Genomic DNA, 25,339 nt, shown 5'->3' with positions numbered 1-25,339 from the left:
CAATGCAGCTGCTCTCTTGGGAGGTGTCCCTGTTATATTTATATATATATATTGTTGGTTAAAAATAAATTGTAAGAAGAGTTACACTTTTGAAAAATAACTTTTGAAAATAAAGTGTAAGAAGGGTTACACTTTTAATGTGTGAATTAAACATATGATTAAGTTTTGGAATGTTACAAAACTTAAGATGTATTTACACATATGATTAAGTTTTGAAATGTTACCAAACTTGAAAGGTTAAGGAAGACAATGAGTCTTCTCATCTTTGTAACTTTATAAAACTTAAGAGGTTAAGTGTAAGAGAGTTACACATTTGAGATTAAATCATGTTTAATGTGTGAATTAAACATATGATTTAATTTTTTGAATGTTACAAAGATGAAGAGATTGAGGAAGACAATGGGTTTTTCTCATCCTTGTAACCATTTTTCAACCCTAAGAGTGCTTTATATGACTTTTTTTCTTTTTGAAATCTTATGCAGAAAAGTGAAAAGACTTGATCAATCCCAAGACTATTTCCATTAGTTCCCTAAAGATTTCTAGAAGTGGGAGGAAATAGAGTCTTTGAACAAAGTTCCAAGAACTTGTTTGAGCCTTTCTTGTGTTCTTCTTCTTCTTGTTCTTATTTTGTAACATTGACAGTTTTATTGTATCAAAGTGAGTGTTTGAGAGAGTTTCTTTTATCCATTGTATCCATTTTTTTTTCTAACAATCAAAGACTATTATCAATGGAAGGAGAGACTATCAAGATTATGAACCAAGACCTTGTGAGGTTGGATCGTTTTGATGGTTCCAACTTCACTAGGTGGCAAAACAAGGTGAGATTCCTTCTCACAGCTCTCAAGATTTTCTACATCCTTGATCCTATCTTGGCACCGTTATCGGAACCAAAGGAAAATGACACACCTCAAGCGGTGGCTGCAAGGAAGAAGAGAGAGGAGGATGAGCTCATATGTAGGGGTCATATTTTGAACGCCTTATCCGATAGGCTATATGATCTCTACAGCAACACCAATTCCGTGAGGGAGATTTGGGAGGCTCTTGAAAACAAGTACAAAGCCGAGGAAGAAGGTACCAAAAAGTTTCTTATTTCTTAATACATAGATTTCAAATTTTTTGATGAAAAGCCTCTTTTACCACAAATTCATGAGTTGCAAGTAATTGTAAATAAGTTGAGAGTTCTCAAAATTGAACTTCCGGAGGCTTTCCAAGTTGGTGCTATTGTGGCTAAATTACCATCAAGTTGGAAAGGTTACCGGAAGAGGATTCTCCACAAGAGTGAAGATTACTCCTTGGAAGAGATTCAAAAACATCTTCACATTGAGGAAGAATCGAGATCAAGAGACAAAATGGTGGAAGAGTCCAATGGTGGGACTAACAAAGCCAATGCGGTTTCAAAGGCCAATCATCCTAAAGGTAAAAATAACAACGACAAAAAGAATTCCGAAAATTATATGAGCCCCAAGAAAAATCAAGAGCAATTTAAGGGCAAGAAAGGTCCTTGTTTTGTGTGTGGAAAACCCGAGCATTATGCTAGGGAGTGTAGGTACCGAAAGGACCAAAAAGGGGCTGTGGTGAATGCAATTGATGAGGAGATCATTGCAACACTAAGCGATGTGTGCATTGTCCAAGGAAAGGTGCAAGGATGGTGGTATGATACTTGTGCCACAGTTCATGTTACCTATGACAAATCTTTTTTCAAGACCTTTGAAGATGCAAAGGGAGATCAAGAGGTTGGGCAATGAAGAAAGATTCAAGGTGCTTGGCAAGGACACTATTGAAATTGTTTTTACCTTCGGCAAAAAGGTTACCCTTATAAATGTATTGTATGTCCCCGATATGAATAAAAATTTGGTTAGTGGGGATTTGCTTGGCAAACCGGGTATCAAAGCGGTGTTTGAATCCGGTAAGCTAATTTTATCCAAATCGGGGAACTTTGTGGGAAATGGGTATTCTTGTGATGGGATGATCAAACTTTGTACCAATGATAATATCAATAAAATGGCTTCTACTTTCGCTTATATGTGTGATTCAAATTCTTTATTTTTGTGGCATAATAGGCTTGCACATGTTGGTTTAAGCACTATTAAAAGGATTGTGAAATGTGGTTTGATTGCTTGTGATACCAAGAAATTTGAAAAGTGTGAGATATGAGTTAAATCAAAGATGATTAAAAAGCCTTTTCATAGTGTTGAGAGATCATCTAATTTACTTGATTTAATACATAGTGATCTTTGTGAATTTAATGGCATGTTAATAAGAGGTGGAAATAGGTATTTTCTTACATTCATAGATGATTGTTCTAGATTTACCTATGTGTTTTTGTTGAAAAACAAAAGTGAATCTTTCAATGCCTTTAAAGTTTACAAAGCCGAAGTTGAAAATCAACTAGGAAAAAATATTAAGGTGCTTAGAAGTGATAGAGGTGATGAATATTTCTCTAGTGAATTCAATTCTTTTTGTGAAGAATATGGCATAATACATGAGTGCACCGCATCCTATACACCTCAACACAATGGCATAGCGGAGAGAAAGAATAGAACATTCTTGGAAATGGTGAATGCTATGTTATTGCATGCTAAATTGAATTTCAATTTGTGGGGTGAAGCTTTGTTGACTGCTTGCCATATTTTGAATAGAATTCCTATGAAGAAAAATGAGATATCTCCATATGAGTTAAGGAAAGGAAGGAAGCCTAATATAGGTTACTTCAAAGTGTGGGGGTGTCTTGCTTATTGCAAGAAAACGGATCCAAATAAAACAAAATTGGGTCCAAGAGCCATTAAGTGTGCATTTGTAGGCTATGCCTCAAATAGCAAAGCTTATAGGCTATTAGACTTGGAGTCTAATGTGATAATTGAATCAAGAGAGGTAGAGTTCTTTGAGAATTTGTTGAGTGATAGCAATTCTCAAGTACCTACTAGTGTTGGAGAGTCTTAAGAGGAGACACCTTCAAAGGTTGTTGAGCAACCCAATGTGCCTCGGAAAAGCCAAAGAGCTAGAAAAGAGAAAGTGTTGGGATCGGATGAGATTGACTCTCAAAGAATTTCCTTTTACTTAGTAGAAGGAAATAGAGAAGATATTATATGAAAAATTCCTATAGTACTTCAAATAGAGGAGGATCCCAAAACATACAAAGAAGCTATGGCTTCTAGAGATGTTGTTTTTTGGAAAGAGGCTATCAATGATGAAATGGATTCAATTATGTCCAACCAAACATGGGAATTGGTAGACCTTCCACCAGGATCTAAACCAATAGGGTGCAAGTGGGTATTTCGAAGGAAATATCACACCGATGGCATGATTCAAACCTTTAAGGCTAGATTAGTAGCTAAGGGGTTTAAACAAAGAGAAGGTATTGATTATTTTGATACCTATGCGCCGGTGGCTAGAACAACATCGATTAGGATATTGTTTGCTTTGGCATCAATTCATAATCTATTTGTTCATCAAATGGATGTCAAAACGGCATTCTTGAATGGGGATCTCAATGAGGAGGTCTACATGGAACAACCGAAAGGTTTTGTTCTATTGGGGAATGAAAACAAAGTGTGTAAGCTTGTCAAATCATTATATGGTTTAAAACAAGCTCCCAAACAATGGCACGGAAAATTTGATCATGCTATTCTTTTGGATGGATTTAGACACAACAATATGGACAAGTGCTTATATTCTAAGACTTGTGATGACTATGTGGTCATAGTGTGTCTATATGTGGATGACATGTTAATCTTGAGTGATGACATGAAAGGAATAATAGAAACGAAAAGGTTTTTATCCTCAACCTTCAAGATGAAAGATCTTGGAGAAGTTGATACTATATTGGGTATCAAAGTGAAAAGAAATAGTGGGGGTTATGCTTTGAACCAAACCCACTATATTGAGAAAGTAGTTAGCAAATTTAGTCATCTCAAGATTAAAGATGCTAATACTCCATTTGATTCAAGTATAAAACTTGAAAAGAATGATGGTAGATCGGTGGCTCAACTTGAGTATGCAAGTGCAATTGGAAGTCTTATGTATGCTGCTCAGTGTATTAGGGTTGACATTTCATTTGCAGTTAGTAAACTAAGTAGGTTTATTAGCAATCTAAGCGTGGAACATCGGAAAGCTATTGGTAGAGTTCTTGGTTACCTAAAGAATACCAAAGAACTAAGCCTCCAATATTCAAAGTTTCCTGCTATGATTGAAGGGTATTCAGATGCAAGCTGGATATCGAGTGTGGGAGATAATTTATCTACCACAGGTTGGGTGTTTACACTTGGTGGTGGGGCTGTCTCTTGGGGATCCAAGAAACAGACTTGTATATCACACTCAACCATGGAGGCAGAGTTTATGGCTCTAACTGCAACTGGAAAAGAAGCTGAGTGGCTTAGGGATCTCATGATGGACATTCCTTTTACTGCAAATAATGTGTCAACAGTGTCGATACATTGTGACAGTCAAGCCACTCTAGCTCATGCGTACAGTGGAGTGTACAATGGGAAGTCTAGACATATAAGCATTAGACATGAGTATGTGAGACAATTGATTCAAAATGGAATCATCTCAATCTCATTTGTGAGGTCAAGTGGAAACTTGGCGGATTCTTTTACTAAACCTCTTACAAGAGATTTAGTAAGGATAACATCTAGAGGGATGAGACTAAAACTCCTTAAATAAAATTCACCAATGATGGTAACCCAACTTAATACTAAGAAATGACTAGTCTTAAGTTCAATAGGTAAAAACAAGTCATTGATAAGTGGGTTGTGACAGCATTAGAACATGTGAGTTCCATCTGTGATGATTAATGCTGGTTGTTACCGTTGGAGGGTTAAGCTTAAAGCTTTTAATGAAATTCAGTCTATGTGTGACAAGCATCTTAAAGGTAACAAGGATGCTAGAAGAATTTCACCTATGTGAACTTAGGGGTGGTGCCGCCTCTCATGAGAGTTGGAGTTTCTTTCAAGAAAGTTCATGAATGGATTGAGCACATGGCCATAAAAGTGCTAAGCAAGAAAATAATGGGCACTCGTGTGGTTAGTGGAAGTATGTGTGTTGTTACCGGTTTCGTTACAAGGAATAACTGGTTCAATGCTACAAGCAACCTAGGATTTCAACGGAGCTTTATGACAATTACACTAAGGTAAAATTCAAATCGAAAGATATTTTATTTTATGCATTTTCACTGTTGACGTTATAAGGGTTGATGTTTATTTTTAACCAAGTGGGGGATTGTTGTATATATATATATATATATATATATATATATATATTGTTGGTTAAAAATAAAGTGTAAGAAGAGTTACACTTTTGAAAAATAACTTTTGAAAATAAAGTGTAAGAAGGGTTACACTTTTAATGTGTGAATTAAACACATGATTAAGTTTTGGAATGTTACAAAACTTAAGAGGTATTTACACATATGATTAAGTTTTGAAATGTTACCAAACTTGAAAGGTTAAGGAAGACAATGAGTCTTCTCATCTTTGTAACTTTATAAAACTTAAGAGGTTAAGTGTAAGAGAGTTACACATTTGAGATTAAATCATGTTTAATGTGTGAATTAAACATATGATTTAATTTTTTGAATGTTACAAAGATGAAGAGATTGAGGAAGACAATGAGTTTTTCTCATCCTTGTAACCATTTTTCAACCCTAAGAGTGCTTTATATGACTTTTCTTCTTTTTGAAATCTTATGCAGAAAAGTGAAAAGGCTTGATCAATCCCAAGACTATTTCCATTAGTTCCCTAAAGATTTCTAGAAGTATGAGGAAATAGAGTCTTTGGACAAAGTTCCAAGAACTTGTTTGAGCCTTTTTTGTGTTCTTCTTCTTCTTGTTCTTATTTTGTAACATTGAGAGTTTTATTGTATCAAAGTGAGTGTTTGAGAGAGTTTCTTTTATTCATTGTATCCATTTTTTTTTCTAACAGTCCTCCCATTTCACTAAAAAAATGGAAAATTCTCCTCCAGGTCATGCCATGCTCCCTTGTTTCGAACCATAAAAAGAAAACAGAGCCCACGAGAGGGGGTCTACAAATATACATTTGTTTTTGTGAATAATTATGATCAAGAGAGGAATATGGTTAAATTAAGACAATTAACTCACCTGTAATTTCCAAGTTTTTAACTTTTGAATATCATTTTTTTTGCTTGCTATTTTATTTACTGGATAATAATTTATAGAATTTGAAGATATATTTTTGGGAAAAGTGGGTTTTGCTTTATTAAAATAAAAATATATGAAAAAAGAAATCTCAAATTTTTTAAATCAATGTTATCTTCATCTATTTAAAATTAATTTGAAATACATAAATTTTTGAATGAGATATTTAATTATTCTCTAAAATAATTGATAACTAGATTTAAGAAAATGTTTTCCTTTATTTTAGATTTATTATTATTTTATTATTTAAGATTTTTTTTTTCACTATTTATGTGCATACTCTTCAAATTACCTCACTTTTAGAATATGATGTTTGTTTAAGTAAAAAAAAAAAAATCTCAACTTTTTCCTAAGAGGGCGTTTGTTCCTGGTGGGAAAAAAAAAAATCCTAAATAATAATAATAATAATAATAATAATCACTTTTCCCCCTATTTAATATTAAAATGATGCATGTAATTTTAATATAGAAATATTAAAGAAATGATAGTATTTATATAATTATTATTTTTTATTTTAAACCATCTTTACTTCTATGTACCAATAATTTGATCAAATTATGGGCCTATGATTAACTATAGAAACAAAATTTTAATAAGTTATATTGGCAAGCTTATAGTCCATCCAAAAGCCATTTCCACACGGTGATATGAAAATTTAAATTTTAGAGCTTATTCGATAACTATTTTAGAGAACAGTTTTCTATTTTTTAAAATAAAAAAATTATGAAAACACATTTGAAAATAAAAATTTATTTTCTATTTTTTGTTTTTAAAAACAGAAAATATAGTGTTTTTAGAAAACATCTTTTAATTATTTTTTTTCTTTTTTTATTCATTTTCTTAATTTTGTTTTAAAAAATTAATTATATAAATATGTAGAATGATTAAAAATAAAATATTAAACATAACAATTATTTTTTTTCAAAATTTTATAAGGAATATCTTAAGAAAAATATTTAACAATTTGTTTAAGTTCCTTATTCATAAAAATTGAAATTAATAGCTTTCATGTTTTTCCTTTTTATTCTTTTCTATTAAATTATTCTTAAGATTTTTTTTTTTTGTGAAATTGTCAAATATCTCATTTTAATAAATACATCATTTTAATGGGTAAAAGTGATTAATGGTTTTTCTTTTCTATGAACCCAAACATACCCTTAAAAAATGCATTTTTCTCAATCTCTTCTGCCAATGTAGATGGTGGTTGCATCCATCCTAACTCCTATTAGAAAAAAAGGTATATGGTTTCTCAATGAGTTCTACCTCCTACATGTCTCTAAAAAGATAAAGGTGATTTCATGGAAGTTAATTAAGTTTTAAGTTAAGGTAGTGAAACATATCATACAAACTAATCTACTAGAAGTTATATTTTCAGGACTTTTTATTTTTTAATAATAATTTATTTGTAGTTTTATTTTAAAGACTCTTTTCATCCTTTAATAAATGAGGATGATAATTTTAATAATTAAATTTTTTAACGTAAACATTTTGGAATACACATGTAATTTTGAATCATTATTAAAAATTTTTAAAAATATTATATTGTTAATAATTTAATATTTTGTGAAAAAAATAGAACGCTCGGATTGGGTTTCACTTGGGCGTTAGGTCCGAGGAATGATGTGACCACTAAAACGACGGCGTTTTAGGGGTCTTGCTGCCAGTTCCACTTCCTCATGAAAAACCCTGAGTGTAAAATCCTATACCTTAGAAAGATTTGCAGAGAACGATAATGGCTTCTTTACGAACTCTGCGCAACATTTACAAGAACAACCCCACCTTCTTATTCTCCTCCTCTTCATCCTCTACATTATCTTACCATTACCGTCAGCTATCTCCGTTACAGCACCGGTCGATCTTCTCCACGTCCCACCTCGACGCCTCATGGATGGACAAGATTAAAGGAGTTTTAACAGGCAAAAAGGCCGCCCCAGATGGCCAAATCACCACCGAAGAATTCACCCTCCTTCGTAAGCTCCCGATCACTGCTCTGTTTTAGCACCAGTGAACGCAAAAGCTAGAAATGTTCTCTTGATTGGCGATTGATTTTTCACCTTTTTAATGTCTTCAGATTTTTGGAAAACCACTTTGTTTTGGTTTGTGAAAATTTCTGTTATTTTGTTTCAAATTTGCATTCTTTTTTTCTTTGAGCTTGTTAACAAATTTTGGGGGAAAATGTAAGATTTGTTGATTTTTTATAGGGCTTGTTGGTTGTTTTTATTTTCTTCTTTTCAATTATTTCTTCTTCTTCTTATTATTATTTTGGGTTTCAGGTTTTGCAAATGAGCTGAAGGCCGCAAGGGCTGCAGGGACATTTAAAAGGTTTGTAGTGGGTCGAAGCAGTGAGGCCACATTTGCTGATGCTTTCGGGAAGCAGGAAGCGATTATTCGATATCTTGGACGTTTTGATCCTTCTGGAGATGTTAGTTTTTAACCCTTTAATCCAATCTATCTTTTTATTTTCAAGATTATTTTGCCAGTTTTTTGCTTCAAATGAATATTATCTGCAAAGATTGCCAGTAGTTCCCGAATTATCTGAATTTTTTAAGCTTAAAAGTATCCAAGTAATTATAATAGTTTCCACCTTAATCTGCATCTTAGATCACTCCTCTGCTGAATAATTTCTTTGTAATAAATATGCAGTTCAGCACAAGATTAATTGCAACTGCCAATTCGATTTGATTGTTTAAGCAGTGCAGCTGAGAGGCTGTTATATGTTGGGAATGTTCTGATTTGGTTATATAGATGTTGGTTTCGGGTCTTTGGTTTATTGATTGCAGAATCTGCAAACTAGTCAAAAGCAAGAAGCGGCAAAAAGTTGTAATTGCACAATAGCTGACGTCGAGAATGCTCTTGCAAAGTTTACTTGGGCTAAACAAGCACACAAGAAATTGGAGAAGTTAAAGGAAGAAGGGAAACCAATCCCAAAGTCGATGGCTGAGGTACTATTTCCTGCATCTTATTATAGCATTTTTACTTCCTAAATGGGGTTATACTTGTATGGGTAATAGAGGCCATCTTAATGGGTCACCATATATGGGCCTATTCATTAAACGGTTTTATTTTCTAACTTAACTTGTTTTGGATTTAACGGGAGAATTTATCTGTACATGCACTTCTGAGGGTGAGTTTGAGTGTCCTTGTCTTTGCTTATAATGTAGAACACATCCTAGGGTCTTCGTGGCTGTAAATACATGGTCAAGGACTGGGACTTCATTCCACCAGAAGGCTAAATCCTATGCTTGGATTAGTGGAGGTGTATGATTAGTTCCATTAAAATTGATATGAATTTTGATGGGTTTAGAGCATTTATGGGTTTTAGGTCTCAGTGAAAGGAAGGAAGACATATGGAACCTGGTATGGGATAATGATGTTTAAGGTAGATTACTATTATTTTAGGCCTTTTGGCAATTGTGCTGGAAGATGCTGTTCTGATTGCATTGCTAGTGTGGGTTTGTATAGAATTGGAGCAAAACTTTGCCTTAAGCATGGCTGTTTTCTTAATCTTTCAAATATAGTGCTTTGGGTAAATGGAATGTCAGAGGACTTATATTGGAGGATTAGAAGTTACAGATCAATGGGTCTAATTCTTTCTTAACTTGAGAATACTATATGTTTATGTATGAATAGGTAACAAAAAAATTATGTACACCATATATATATATATATAGTATGCATCAGTTTGTTTGTTATACTTCTCAGTTGTGTACAGAATATAGAAAACATGGTGACCTGGTTGTCATGTTCATGTTATTTTTTTGGAAGGTAAGGGTTATGTTCTTTATGGTTAGTAATAAACCTGATTATTAAGCCTTTTTTTGGAATCAACTGCACACAATGAGTCTTGAGTTGATTTGGATATCTGAAATTGATATGTTGTCTTTTTAGATATTCTGGGAACAAATTTATTCTCATGTGAGCAAACCTCTATTAGATAGGAACCAGTGGTTTAAAATGCAGACTATTGGCTGAAATGGGGTATTTTTCAGTTTCTTGTTTTTCACCCAAAAATTAGATAAAAAATCAGAAAAATATTCATTGGTCTTGTTTGCTAACTATTGATGTTTGGCTACCACTCTGATCTTATTTAGCCATTCTTTATGATCAGTGGTCTCAACATATTTAGTCACTCCATGCTTTCAGAAACTTGTTAGAACTGCTTTACAGAAAATGTTCCATGTTGCTTATTTTTCTCCTAAAATTTTCCTTTAAACATGGAATGTTTCAAATGTACTTATTTTATTCTTTTCTTTTCTAATGTGAAACAAACATATTCATTGTACTAAAGGGTAATACAGAGAATGATGAGCAATCCTTTCAAGATGCATAATTTCTGATTGGAAAGTAGAGCCCTATATTACTCAGCAGAAAATAAAAATATTTGCATGAATATACTAATTATACTTGGGATTTGTTGTTCTGTAGTTGCAAAAGCTGATAGGTTCAACACCAGTGGATCTTGCCAGGTCTAACTTGGCTAAAAGTGGTCAAATAAGTAGAAATGCACTCTGCCCATGTGGTTCCAAAAAGAGATACAAGCGGTACTTCACATTGTTTTTCAGAACAGTTTAACTATAATTTCTTGACTTGTTTACAGAATTTGTGAGAGCATTTAGTTAGGGTAGCTTTGTTTCGATCATTTTGCTTGACTTGTAATCTGGATATTCCATACAGTTATATTTGTGTGTCTAACACAGTTTACAAATATATAGAAACAATAGATTTGTTGATATGGATTAGTAAAATAATGAAGGATGAGAAATCCTTCCAAAACACAAAAGAACTGACAAAAAAAGAAGAAAATAAAAGTGAACTTTTCCACATGAAGGCAAAAGTAGCTGCAAAACTGAATGATGTATGAGAACTATTTACAAATAAAAAAAACTTATGTTTAATGTATGTCTTGATGTGGTATCAATTCTGCATGGATGATCTAGATTTCCTTCTTTGCAGCTTACTTGATTCTCTTATGATATCGACTGTCTATTAAAATTGCTCGATTTTTAATATCTTTCTATATACTTTTAACTATATTGTGACAGTGGTAAATTCAAATTGTTCATCCTTTCCCCTTTGTAATCAATGGAGAGTAAGAAAATGTTTCATACTTTTGAGATTCATTTTTTTTTAATATCTGAAACACAAGTATTTTCTATTAATTAAAAAATTCAAGAGAGACAAGACATCCTTCTACAATATGCAACTATAATCGAAACAAGTGAAGAACCTCCTTAAAGAGAAGCCATATGGGCTGGACAATTGAGGAGGATTACATAAATGTAAGATTGAAGTGAAATATTTGAAGAATCATGGTCTTCTTTAACCGTATGTATCAGTTGGTAGTTATCATGCTAGAGTTGGTTGATTTGCCCAGGTCACCTTGGGTTTCTAAAGCATCTTGGCTTGCAGTTAAAAACATCTACGGAAACTTCCATCCATCTTACCATAAGCTCTAGTTTTAGTGGAACTCAGTTAGGACTCATGTTTTGGATGGCTGACTCTTTAGATGTTCAGAGTTTATGTAATGGAAGCTGAAATAGTTTCATGGAAATATTTAACAAAAATATATCAATTTTTTTTTTTTTAAATCTTGAGCTAAATTTGTCATAAAGGGTTGGATTGAAGATATTTTTACCATGTATGGAAAGCAATCAGGAAAAGCCTTTCCTTTGTAATTATGTGCTACCTTCTAACATGTACATCTAGGAGAGTAGACTACGTATCTTAAAAACTTGTCTACCCAAGCACATATACATACATGTGTAGTTATTCTAAATTGATGATTGCACAAAACTCGTCTAACTATATGTTGATTGCACAGATTTTAGTTATTTAATTTGCATATGTTTTTTCATTATTTAAATTGATTCGCTTATTTGTCTTTTTTTTTTTTCTTGTATAGGTGCTGCGGAAAGGATTGAAGATTTTAAAGAAGAGATACATGAAAACCTTACTCTGACCTTGATATGGGAGAGATTTTCTGAGATTGTACAAATTCATTTGCTGTTTCAAATGGCATCTTGTTAGAGCCTTTTGGTTAATTTGCTACATGTACACTGGCTGCAAAGGTGTTTTAAATTTTGCTTTCATGGACTAGACTGTCAACATGCTGGTTAATTAACCTGATTAAGTGCTTGTATTTATGCAGGCTTTTTGCTTCCATGGAGTATATGGTCTATAGGCCAGCTAAGCAATTGAGTAGCTTGTATTTATACATTGTTCTGGTCATGAAATTCAGGCAGAACAAATTTTACTAATAAAATGCATGAAGTCTCTCTTCACCCTTTTAAGTGGTTGATATTTAGTTTTTCTGAATGTTGAATGTCTTTCTTTTTAATACAAAAATTGACGGTGCATTTCTGACTCTGAGCTCACCTAGTAGCCTAAAGCTTAAATCAAGAGGAGTTGATGCTGGGGAATTCTGTCTTATTAAACTAACAACAATCTAAATAATCCTTTCATAGGCCTTAGAAGATTTGGAACAACTTGTTATGGAAGTTCTATTTTTGCATGGTTTTCTACAAGAACAAGTGTACATGTGCTAGACTTGGTGTTCATCATCATGATCACTCGGATGTTTGTAAGTCATAGAAAGCTCTCTATGAACTGAAACAAGCTCCCCGTGCCTAGTTTCAGGATGTTGTGTGATTTTTATTGACCATGATGTTTATACTATGATGTTTGTGTATGGTGATGAAAAGAATATGTTTATTGTTTTATTATAAGTTGGTGGAATAGTACTGAAAGCTTCTTGTTGCTTTGTTCTAAGTTGGTGGTGATGTAACACAAGAAAGGTTTAGGAAAGCCTGCTTATATTTTGGGTGTTAAAACATTCACTTCACATTTTGACATTTGTTTTCAACAATAATTTTGTTGGAAGATATTGAATAATGGTCGTGAATAACAATTTATAATGTTATCAAATTTTAAATTTTTTCTAATTTAACTTTAAGTTAGATTACTATTTTTATTTTTAAAAAAAGTTAAATTTTATCCAAAAAAAAATCTATATTAAAAATTCTAATAATATTTATCAATTTTTTTTTTTAGAAAAAAATTATCTTAAATTCATTTAATATATTTATATTCATTTATTTTATAAATTAAAAAAATAGTTTTATTAAAACATCTTTTTCTAAATTTTAAATAAAAATTAAATCATTTCTAATCTTTATATAAAATATTTTATTTGAAATTTAATTTTTAAAGTTTTATTATAAATTTGTGGTGATAACTTTTTGCTATTAACATTAGTTTATTTAAATAATTGAAATTATATTAATAATTCATTTTATTAAATTAATTTTAATTTATGAAATATTACAACTTCATTACTTATATATGTGTATATATATATATATATATATATATATATATATATATATATATATATATATTAACAATTTTTGAATAAATTTATATTTTTAAACATTTAAAATAGAAACATTCAAAATGAAATAAATTAAAAGGATGAATATAAAAAAAAATTTAAAAATTAAATGATAGTCATTTTTTAAAATTGGATTAATGATATAAATATGAAAAATAATTAAAAATAAAAAAGACAATATAAAATAAAATGGCAATTGGACCCACGAGAACCAAACGAAAGTAATATAAATTTAAAATAAAAGATAAATTAAAAAAAACAAAAACATAAAAAACCTTTTCAAAAACATGACAACAATCTTCGGTGTTAAATCAGCTTGGTTACATTTGACCATTCATTGGAGAAGGGAGAAGTAATCGACAAAATCACTTATTTTATGCAACCTAGCAATTTTATAATGATTAATTATCGATTTTATTTGCATCACAAATATATGATATTTTGCTAATCTTTGTCAATTTTTTTTTTCTTTTTCCTTTCATCAAGGTTTTTAAAGCCTTTGATATCTGAAATATCCACGATATTTCTCGAAACTTCAAACCTTCCTATTAATAGAAGTTATAATTAAGAAATGTTTTGGATGTAGAAAAGAAGTTGTAATGATATTCTCAAATATGTTATTTTTATATGAGAAAATTAAACTGTATTCGAAGCATTTGATGATATGATTTTACCCAAATATCTAATATATTATTCTTTAGTTTGTCCACACTAGGACCCAATTTGTAGCAGCCAATTATAGAAGATGGCCACTGTTTAAGGACCATGAGTTGGATACGAATACCATTGGTTCAAACTTCAAATGGATTGCCATTAAATTAATGGCAGATGGTGTGCTCAATATTCTTTCCACTTCTATTACTACTATTATTATTATTAAATTGGAGGACCAAAAATTACATATACATAGAATCACATGATAACAAAAACCCATCATCAACCTCCAATATCATCACCTATCAAAACTAATAATATAATACTTGAAAAAAATAGCAGAGAAAAGTACTTTTTATTGCTTAAAGAAAGTGCATATATAAGTGTAAGAAGGGCAGAAAAATAGGAAACGTATAGAATCCCCAAAACAGGAAATTGAATTTAAAATCTTCTAAATTATAAAGTTTGACTTTCGAATTAATTTAAATATTCAACTCCTAAAGATCCCCCACCACTCCTCCTCAAGTTGGTTCAAAGAAGTCCAACATGTTCAACTTGTCAATTAAGAGAAAATAAATGTTAGAAGGTAAGGCCTTAGTGAACACATACACCAATTGTGAGTTGGAGACTATGAACGGTGTGTAGATCACCCTTTTGTTGATCTTCTTGTTGATGAAGTTTGGTCGATCTTAACGTGCTTTGTTTTGTTATGTTGTATTAGATTATATACAATATTTATTATTGCTTTGTTATCACGGTACAATCTCATAGGTTCATCCATGTTTACATATAGTTCTTTTAGAAGAGTATTGAGCCACATTAGCTCACAAATCCTAAGAGTCATAGCCCTAAATTTTGCTTTAACATTGGAGTGAGAGACCACCTATTGTTTTTTACTCCTCCACATCCAAATTTCTAGCAACTAAAGTGTAGTAGCTTGATGTAGAATGCTTGTGTGTGAATGAACCACCCCAATCAACATTGGTCTTGTTTCTCAAATAGAAGACCTTTGTTTAGACGGTGTTTTAAGTACTTGAGAATGTGAGTCAATGCTTCTATATGACAGTTCATTGGAGTGTACATGAATTGACTAACAAGGCCAATGATATAAGCTATGTCACGTCGAGTATGAGACAAATAAATCAGTTTTCCCACTAATCGTTGACACCGTTCTTTGCTTACAGGTGTTCTTGAGGGGTCAACGCCTAACTTATGAATAGGATTGATGGGTGTAGTTTCAGGTTTGCATCCTAACATTCCAACCTCGTTTAAAAGGTTAAGGATGTATTTTTGTTGTGACATAGATACCTTTCTTTGATCTCGCCACCTCAATGCTAAGGAAATACCTCAAACTACACAAGTCTTTGATCTCAAATTCTTTAGCAAGCTTCAACTTAACCATTTTCATCTCCTGAAGATCATTTCCTATCAAGATAATGTCGTCCATGTACACGGTCAAGGCTGTTAGTTTTCCTTCTTGCTTGTTTTTAATAAAAATAGTTTGATCACCTTGGCTTTGCAGGAAGCCAAATTGAATAATTGACCTACTAAATCTTTCGAACCAAGCTCTAAGTTATTACTTCAAGTCATAGAGAGATTTCTTAAGTTTGCACACCTTACCAATGCCAAAGTAATTTTTGAAACCAGGAGGAGCATTCATAAACACTTCTTCTAGATTTCCATGGAGGAATACATTCTTTACATCTAGCTGCCATAAAGACCAGTCATTATTAGTTGCTAATGATAACAAGACTCGAATGGAATTGATTTTGGTAACTGGAGCCAATATTTCCTGATAGTCAATCCCATGACTTTGTGTATATCCCTTCATGACTAAACGTGCTTTGTATCTCTTTATAGTGCTTTCACGCTTGTATTTGATTGTAAATACCCACTTGCACCCCATGGAACTATTCCATTTGGGTAAGTTTGCCACTTTCCAAGTGTTGTTCTTATGTAGTGCTTTGATCTTCTCATTAATGGCCTCTTTCCACTTTGGATCTTTCAAAGCTTCTTCAATATCCCTTAGGATAGTCTCATTTGATAGGTTTGATAGTCTCATTTTCTAATAAAAGAGAAAATGGGCAATGAGATGCTTTGTATCACTTCACACTTTTTTTTAAAAGTTATGGGAAGATCACAATTAGTCTCAACAAAAAAGCCAGGTTTTTCTCAAACATTGCAAGTTTCAGGACTTACCTCGAGTTCAAAAAGATTGACTATGCTTTGGAGAGAGAGAGAGCCTGTTCCTTGATTCATCTCTTGCTTGTTCTTCCTAGAGTAAACTTGAAGAAGGTGGTCTGTAGGTGCAGAAGTTGTTGGTTCTTAAATTTAAAACTAATTTGAGACCTCCAAGTTAAGGAACCTGTTTAGATTCATTTTCAATGGCTGGAAGTACAAGAGAGATTTTTATCTTCTCTGCATTCTCTCTATGACATGAAGCTCCACTCTACGCATGCGTGTCAACACTACTGATATCTTCCCACTTTGGGAGTGAAAAAATATTTTGTGACTGGTCTTCACTACTTCTATTCCTCCCCCATCCCCCTGAAGATCAAGACCAGGAAAATAACCTTGTGCCTCGAAAAAAGTAACATTCAGGGAGACATTTTTTCTTGGTCGGAGGATGGTAGCAAATATAGCCCTTTTGATGAGATGAATAGCCCACAAATTAACACTTTAGGGCTTTCGGTTCCAGTTTTGAACAACTCCTAGCTAGAATGCGAACAAATGCAACTAAAATATTTCGTAGGAAAGAACCCTTCAAGTGATTCAAGGGGTGCCTTGTTAGCAAGCATTTTGGAAGGCATCCGATTTGTTAAGTTGCTATTAAAACAACATCACCCCAATGAATCTTTGGGACACTCCTAGCAAAGAGAAGTGACCAAACAACCTCCAAAAGATGTCTATTCTTACCCTCAACAATACCATTTTACTAAGGTGTATTTGTGCATGATGACTCATGACTAATTCCATTATTAGTTAGAAACATATATGCTAAGAGATCCATTAAAGTGTTTTCCTCTATTATCAGATCTAATAACCTTAACTTTTGCATCAAATTGGACACTAATCATCTTGTGAAATTTTTGGAAAGTCCCTATAGCATCAGATTTTTCTCTCATCAAATAAATTTAGGTAACTCTAGTGCAATCATCAATAATGAAACTAATAAACCACCTTGTTCCGTACATACTCGTGACCTTAGAAGGACCCCATATATCTGTGTGAATAAGAAAAAAAATGGAAAATCACATTTATTATTTCTCAACGAATATGGAACATGATGACTCTTTGCAAGTTCACAAATTTCACACTTAAGAAAAGACGAATCAAAACCCTTAAACAAATTAGGGTACATTATTCTTAAAGGACCAAAATTTAAATGTCCTAATATTCTTTCATGTTGCAACCTAATTTCATGTTCTCTAGCTAAACTTCCTTCCATTTGGTAGGCTCAATTCTCTCAATCTTGCGGAATTAGGTTGTATAAGCCCTCTCTTTCCTTAGCATTGTCAATCATCTTCTCCATAGCCAGATCTTGAAAAACACATAAAAAAATATTTTATAGAATCCCTAAAACATGAACCTAAAAAAATAGGACTCTCCAGCCAAATCTTGAGAATAAAATAGATACAAATGTCTCTAGAAAAGAAAAAAGGAACCCTAGTTCGACAACCATAATACCATGAAAAAATTGCGAAGAAAAGTATTTCTTTATTGCTTAGAAAAAGTGTGCATACATTTTATAGAATCCCTAGAAATCAGGAGTTTGACTTCTAAACTAATTTAAATCTTCAACTCCTAGAGATCTGTAAATAATACTAAACCAAACAAAGAAATGAGCATGATCCATGATTCAGATTAATCAACTCTTTGTCTTGCTGTCACTGAAATAAATTATTTGAGTAAACGAAAGAGAATATATCCAATATTATAATATGGGCATCCATGTGTTTGGTTTTATATAATCCCTAAGCTCAAGAGCTTAGCGCTGATCCAGAAACAATCATCAATATTTCTGCAATAGATGGATTCGGGGACTGTCACTCTCAGACCATTCAGGGTCAGCGATGTGGATGACTTCATACTATGGGCAGGCGATGATCAAGTCACTCGAAACATCCGGTGGAAGACCATCACCTCTAAGGAGGAAGCCTTGACGTTCATTAAAGAAGTCTGCATCCCCCACCCCTGGCGTCGATCCATATGTATAGATGACCGCTCCATCGGCTTTGTTTCGGTCTACCGGTGGTCGGGCAACGAAATATGTAAGGCGGACATAGCGTATGGGATAGCTGCAAAGTACTGGGGACAAGGGATTACCACCAAAGCAGTGAAGATGGCTGTATCAGAGGTGTTTAAGGACTTCCCTGATCTGGTAAGGCTGCAGGCATTTGCTGCAGTAGAGAATAAGGCCTCTCAGAGGGTGTTGGAGAAAGCTGGGTTCACCAAGGAGGGTTTGCTCAGGAAGTACACATTTCTCAAGGGCCAACTGAAGGATTTGGTGATATATAGTTTCTTGTCCACTGACATAACCGTGGCCGTGGATGACAAACTACTCTAAGAAAATCAGTATTAATCCCCCCTAAAGTAGTTTTAGTTTGTGTGCTTGAATGCCAACACAAAATCTGCTGTTTCTCCTCGTTTTCTTTTTGTCCTTTGTTTTTTCACTGTCGTTTAATTCTGCTGCTATTAAAAGGTAGTGCTCGTATCATATTTGGAAATTGAACGTTAATAATGCATTTCTTCATGGTACACTGACTGAGGAAATCTAGATGCAGCAAGCACCAGGGTTCTTATTTCTCTTCCCCAAATGATCCAGAACAAACACAATGGAGCAGTTTTCTGTTTTCACACGACTTTTCTTGAATGAAAAAATGGATTCTAGAAGCTAAAAGAAAGGTATTGATGAGTAATTGCAATTATTGATATTTCTGCTCAAATCAGCTTCTGTAGTCTGCTTCGAAGCCATTTCAACACAGCAAAAAGCATATCTTTACCCGTTGCCTCCAAGGTGTAAACTTGCCCAACAGGTCCATCGAGACTGTATTCAGTTGCTGTCTGGATGTTATTACAAGAATCACAGACACAAGCACAACTGAGCATAACACATTGTACTCTAGCTGGACTGTGAAAAAGAATAGGAAACATGTTTGTAACAAGGTTCCTCTGTCTAACAAATATCCATCAGCCATCGGAAATTAAATTAACATCCAATTTCAAAGTTGGGTTGTGCGAATAATTTTTTAAGATGTTAGTGATGAAAAAGAGGTTAACCCTATATCTGTTTTTGAGGTCGAAAAAAAAGAAGACCGGAGACAACCACTTATCGACTACTTATAAAACAGAACACTTCCTAATAATCCATGTCCAAGAATTAAAATACGATGACGAGCACCTCAGTTATTTACCACAATAATACATTTTATAATTGGTCCTTTGATGAACTGTTTCTTTGTTGATTAGAAGAACATGAAGCAACCAAGGTTTTATAAGAAGCACATTCCGGGATATGTTGTGCACCTATTAATCCGGTCCAAACTTTCATTTTCAAGTAAAAGAATGGGGTATTATTGGCTGACGATGGTTGAAGACTCCATGAATTATGCAAAAAAATGTCAAGCTTGTTAAGTTCATGCAAACTTTATTTGTCAACCTCTGAAGCCCTTGCATCCTACCATTGCCTTATAGTGCGCCTTTGAATGCAGAGGGACTTGATGTAGTAGGACTAATCACACTGAAGTCTTCCAGAGGTCATGCATATATATTGGTAGTTGTAGACTACATCTCCAAATGGGCAGAAGTTGTGCCACTTAAAGAGGAAAAAAAAGGGATTGTTGTCAACTTCATTCAAGCGAACATCATTTATTGGCATAATATCCCTTAATTCGCACCTCATAACTGATAATGAAAAATGTTTCTACAACACTTTGATGAATAAACTATGTAAAAAGTTTGAAGTCAAGTTACATAACTCTTCCATGTATAATGTACCTAATGGGATGGAGTTCTTAAAAGATTAAACTTGACTTTTCACTTTACTATCCTCATTTTCATTGATATTGATTTTAGCATTTAGACCTACATCACTTCTAATGTACATGATTTGAGTGTATTAGGAGTTGTATGAAATATTCAATTCATGGTTCTTTGTAAAATTGATGAGTTATTTTGGTTTATGAATTCAAGCAATCTATCTGAATTTGCAGTACATTACTTCCTAATTGGAGGGATGATTGGTTTTGGTCATTTGGATGAGTTTTCTATGATAAGTGCACTAGTATGTATGGTTACAAATTGGATAAGATTAACGATAAATCATGACATTGGTTAATAGGTAATCATGATTTACTAAGTTATTGTACTACGTAAACGCTCAACTTGAGAGGATATTGAGTTTGTGTTGTAATATCAACATATTACACTTTAAAAAGAGACTTCCTATTTAAGTCAAAATTTGTTTCTATATATATTTTCCTAATTACATTGAAAGATTTTATATTAGAAACTAATTGTATAATTGTCAAAGATAACTATTTATAAAAGAAGATCTTACAATAAGATATTTCCTCTATGATAATACAAAACCCCTTACAAAAATATATTTTATTAAAAAACTATTAATAACTTTTCAATTAACTTAAAAATAGAATCGCGGACACTTTCCCAAGCTTATGATGGTGAGGATGGATATGTTCTAGGATATGATGACTCAAATTATGTAAAAGGTAAAGGCAACATCATAACATCAAGAAGGTCATTTGAATTTATCCATGGTTTGTTTATTCCTTATCCCAAAAATCCTATTTCATTTGGATAAAAAATGAATTAGAATTTATAAATAGTATAAATAAGATTTGGTTTATTTTTATATATTATACATACATACAAATATACATACATATATATAAAATTTTCGTAATTCCAATTGCTCGAATGTATTGTATTGATTTTTTTTCAATAATATATCTAGAAATATCTGTTGATTTTTCTTATGAATACCGTCTTGTACACAACCAGTATATTTAACTTATTGGCTAGGTAGAAATGTTCTAAGACATGATCTACTTGCCACCTATGCATTGCGATTCATTAAATTTTTTATTTTTAACAAAGTAAATACTATAAAATTTAAAATAAAGAAATAAATACGATCAACTATCAACAAATAAATAGTTTTAAAAATTATTTTTTCAAACCAATAATTGATTTTATCAAATAAGTAAAATTATATCTTAACTTGTCACTCCGCCACACATATTCGATTATTATAATTATTTTTTTCTTTTTTACATGTCACATGTTGCTCTCCCTGCAAGATTATTAAGGTTATGTTTGATTACATATCCTTAAGAATAATTTTTTATTTTTAGGACAAAAAAATACAAAAATATGTTTGATTGTCAATTATTCCCAAAGTAAGTTTTTATGAGAATTGTTATGAAAATAGAGTATTTTTTGGGAAGATACTTGCCACTTATTTTTATTTATTTTTTCTAATATATTATAAAAAATAATTGTACAAATAATGATTAAAAATACAATACTATAAATACAAATTAGTTTTAAGAAATGTTCTGAATGTAGAAAAGACGTTTTTGAAGTTATCAAACATATTTTTATACAAGAAAATATCAATCAATTGTTCTTATAAAAATTACTTTTTGAAAAACTGAATTCGAAAGCATCCAATGACATGGTTTTATCCACATATTTAATATACTATTTCTCTCGTCAGCTATTACGGTTAGTATGCCCACACTCAGAGTCAATTTGTAGCAGCCGATTGTAGATGATGACCACTGTTTAAGGACCATGAGTTGGATGCCAATACCATTGGCTCTCAATATCCAATGGACTTCTATTATTATGGAATTGGAGGACCAAGAATTACACATACATAGAATCATATGATAACAAAAACCCATCATCAACCTCCATCCTCACATTGTCACTACCAATATAATACTAACCAAACAAAGAAAATTCAACATATGAAATTCATATATATATATATACATGAAAATGACCTTGGCCCATTGTCCACAGTCAGAGTCAATTTGTAGCAGCCAATTGTAGATGATGACCAGTACTGTTTAAGGCCCATGAGTTGAATGCCAATACCATTGGCTCTCAATATCCAATCGACTTCTATTATTAATTACTGAATTGGAGGACCAAGAATTACATACACATAGAATCATATGATAACAAAAACCCATCATCAACCTCCATCCTCACACTGTCACTACCAATATAATACTAACCAAACAAAGAAAATTCAACATATGAAATTCATATATATACATGAAAATTCAACATATATGGGTATCCGTCAATCTATTAGTTTTATGTAATCCCCAAGCTCAAGGGCTTAGCGCTGGTACAGAAACAATCATCAATATTTCTGCCATAGATGGATTCCGGGAGGGTCACTCTTAGACCATTCAGGGTCAGCGATGTGGATGACTTCATACTATGGGCAGGCGATGATCAAGTCACTCGAAACATCCGGTGGAAGACCGTCACCTCTAAGGAGGAAGCCTTGACCTTCATCAAAGATGTCTGCATCCCCCACCCATGGCGTCGGTCCATATGTATTGACGACCGCTCCATCGGCTTTGTTTCGGTCTACCGGTGGTCGGGCAACGACATATGTAAGGCCGACATAGCGTATGCGATAGCTGCGAAGTATTGGGGGCAAGGGATTACCACCAAAGCAGTGAAGATGGCTGTATCAGAGGTGTTTAAGGACTTCCCTGATCTGGTAAGGTTGCAGGCATTTGCTGCAGTGGAGAATAAGGCCTCTCAGAGGGTGTTGGAGAAAGCTGGGTTCACCAAGGAGGGTTTACTCAGGAAATACACATTTCTCAAGGGCCAATTGAAGGATTTGGTGATATATAGTTTCTTGTCCACTGACATAAGCGTGGCCGTGGATGACGAACTACTGTAAGAATATCAGTAGTCCCCTAAAGTAGTTGTAGTTTGTGTGCTTGAATGCCAATAATTTCATAACTAATAAAAGTTGAATATTTATAATTGGCTTTAGAGATGGGTACAAATTAGCAATTTCAGACTTTTTATATAATCTAATTGGAAAGGGAAAATTATTTTAAAGATTGATTTAAGTTGATAATTTTGTTCCAAAGATCATTCGTTTAGAACCCAATCCTATGAGAGGTGGGATAGAAGGTGTAGCTAGCAAACATAATAAGAATGTATAGCTTAGCTTAGTAAAGTCATCCAGATAAATGTGTTACAAAATATCAGGAATAAGCAATAAGAAAAAAATAAGAATATATAAATTTAAGTGGAAACCTTATAAGAAGAAAAATCATAAGTAGAAGAGAAGAAGATCCACTATATCAAAAATTGATACTAGAGAAGAGAGTTGTGAGCAATGTTTTCAAAATCGGATCGGGTATTGAATCGGAAAAGTTACCAGTTCACGGTTCACTGGTCGAACCGGTGATGTCATAAATATATAATTTATATATTATTAAAATTAATAATAATAATAATAATAATTTATATATTATTTAAAAATTAAATTTTTATTTAAAAAATCATAAAATTAGTTTCAAATTAAAATTTTAAATTAAAATCAGAATTTAAATTTAAATTTTGAAATTTTAAATCAAAAACTTATTTTATAATCATAAATTTATTTTAAAATTATAATATTTATTATTTTCATTTATTTAAATTAAAATCACAAGTTTTAAAAATCATGAAGTAAAAAAATAATAAATATAAAATAAAATAAATAATAACGTTGATGGAGTAAAAAAAATAAAAATTGGAAAGGGCGGCCAAAAAGGTCAAAAAATGTCAAAAAGGAAAATAAAAAATGTCAAAAATTTGGACGGCCAAAAAGGAAGGGTTTTGGGGCTATTAGAAAATGTAAAAAATTTGGGTGGGAGAATCGGAAAGGAAAGGGAAAAAATCTAGGTAGGGAAGGGAGAGGTAGAAGGAGGGTTTTGGGGGGCATCGGAAGCGGAAAGGGAAAAAGTCTGGGTGAGGAAGAGTGAGGAAGAAGGAAGGGTTTTGGCACCAAAAACGGGAAAAAATCTAGGTCGGGGCATTGCGAGGGGATGAGAAGAAGGATGGTTGTAGGATGGCGGCGGCGCTAAGGCGAGTTGATGAAGTGTTGGATGGGGGAGGAGAACTATTCGGTTCATCGAAACCGGCATGGTCATCTGGTTCATCGGTCTGACCGTGGTTCCAGCGATCCGACGCCAGTTTAAAGGCTCCCCGGCCCAAATGGTTGAACTGGACTGAATTAGTGATCGGCCGACGGTCAAATCGGTCAGACCAGCCAGTCTGATCCAATTTTTAAAACCATGGTTGTGAGCAACTATAACAGAAGTATAATCATTATCATCATAGTCTTAAAACTATACATCATCACACACACACATAAGCATAATCATCATCATCATAACCTTAAAACTATACATAAGCATAATCATCATCATCATAACCTTAAAAAAAAAAATCATAATTTTAACTTTATCACATATGTTACACCCCAAGTTTTTCAGATCAAATAAAAAAGAACTTGGGTTACCAAATTATAACAATATCTATATGGGTAGATCCCTTGGAGCATTAAATAAGCTACAAGAATCTCCTAATATTCAACAAAAGTTAAGGCAAGGACCTTAAAAGGAAATGCAAGCAATTTCTTAAAAAGAGGACAAAGACCCAAAGCTTTCTTAATCAACCTAGAGATCCTCAGTATAATCACCCCATACATGGTGACCTAAAAAATAGGTTGAGAATAACCAAATGGATGTTGACATCATGGTTTTAAAAATTGGATCGGATCAATCAGTCTTACTGTCAGTCAGTCACGATTCCGATCCAATTTGATGAATTAGGCCAAAAGATGGTTGAACGGAAATTGGACCTAATGAATTGGCAGTTCGATTGACGAACCGGCCGATTCTCTTTGAACTGGATGGTTCAACCTTTTTTTTTTTTTTCAACATCAAAACAATGTTGTTTTGATGCTTCTTGAATCAAAATGATGCTATTTTGATGACTATTTAAAGTATCTTTTTCTTTCCCCCACCCCCGGCAGCCTGCCCAACTTCAATAGCTGCCGCCTGCTGCCAACAACCCCCCCTCCCCCTACT

The 25,339-nt window shown here is 32.9% G+C and overlaps 3 protein-coding genes across 4 annotated transcripts; all 3 read left to right on the top strand.

Moving 5' to 3' along the window:
* The first annotated feature begins 7,849 nt into the window (after positions 1-7,849).
* On the top strand, positions 7,850-12,455 carry LOC117929730 (protein translocase subunit SecA 1). Of its 2 annotated transcripts, XR_004653804.1 has the most exons (6): positions 7,850-8,121; positions 8,425-8,573; positions 8,932-9,093; positions 10,577-10,692; positions 12,054-12,219; positions 12,300-12,455. XR_004653804.1 is itself a non-coding variant. In XM_034850116.1 (5 exons), exons 1-5 carry the CDS (start codon positions 7,884-7,886, stop codon positions 12,070-12,072), a joined length of 684 nt encoding a protein of 227 aa, XP_034706007.1. In that variant the 5' UTR covers positions 7,850-7,883; the 3' UTR covers positions 12,073-12,455. The 2 variants fall into 2 exon arrangements, 1 of the variants encoding a protein (XP_034706007.1); XM_034850116.1 differs by having other exon boundaries at positions 12,054-12,455.
* A 5,759-nt stretch (positions 12,456-18,214) lies between these two features.
* LOC117931229 (putative [ribosomal protein S5]-alanine N-acetyltransferase) lies at positions 18,215-18,953 on the top strand. Its single transcript, XM_034852152.1, has one exon. It carries the CDS (start codon positions 18,226-18,228, stop codon positions 18,760-18,762), a length of 537 nt encoding a protein of 178 aa, XP_034708043.1. The 5' UTR covers positions 18,215-18,225; the 3' UTR covers positions 18,763-18,953.
* Positions 18,954-22,558: 3,605 nt separating this feature from the next.
* LOC117931215 (putative [ribosomal protein S5]-alanine N-acetyltransferase) lies at positions 22,559-23,196 on the top strand. The gene has a single exon (XM_034852139.1). It carries the CDS (start codon positions 22,615-22,617, stop codon positions 23,149-23,151), a length of 537 nt encoding a protein of 178 aa, XP_034708030.1. The 5' UTR covers positions 22,559-22,614; the 3' UTR covers positions 23,152-23,196.
* Positions 23,197-25,339: the final 2,143 nt, after the last annotated feature.

Source organism: Vitis riparia, chromosome 14 (genome assembly GCF_004353265.1).
Source record: "Vitis riparia cultivar Riparia Gloire de Montpellier isolate 1030 chromosome 14, EGFV_Vit.rip_1.0, whole genome shotgun sequence".
NCBI lineage: Eukaryota > Viridiplantae > Streptophyta > Magnoliopsida > Vitales > Vitaceae > Vitis > Vitis riparia.
The sequence above is the reverse complement of the archived record's forward strand: the minus strand, read 5'-3'. Positions and strand labels throughout refer to the sequence as shown.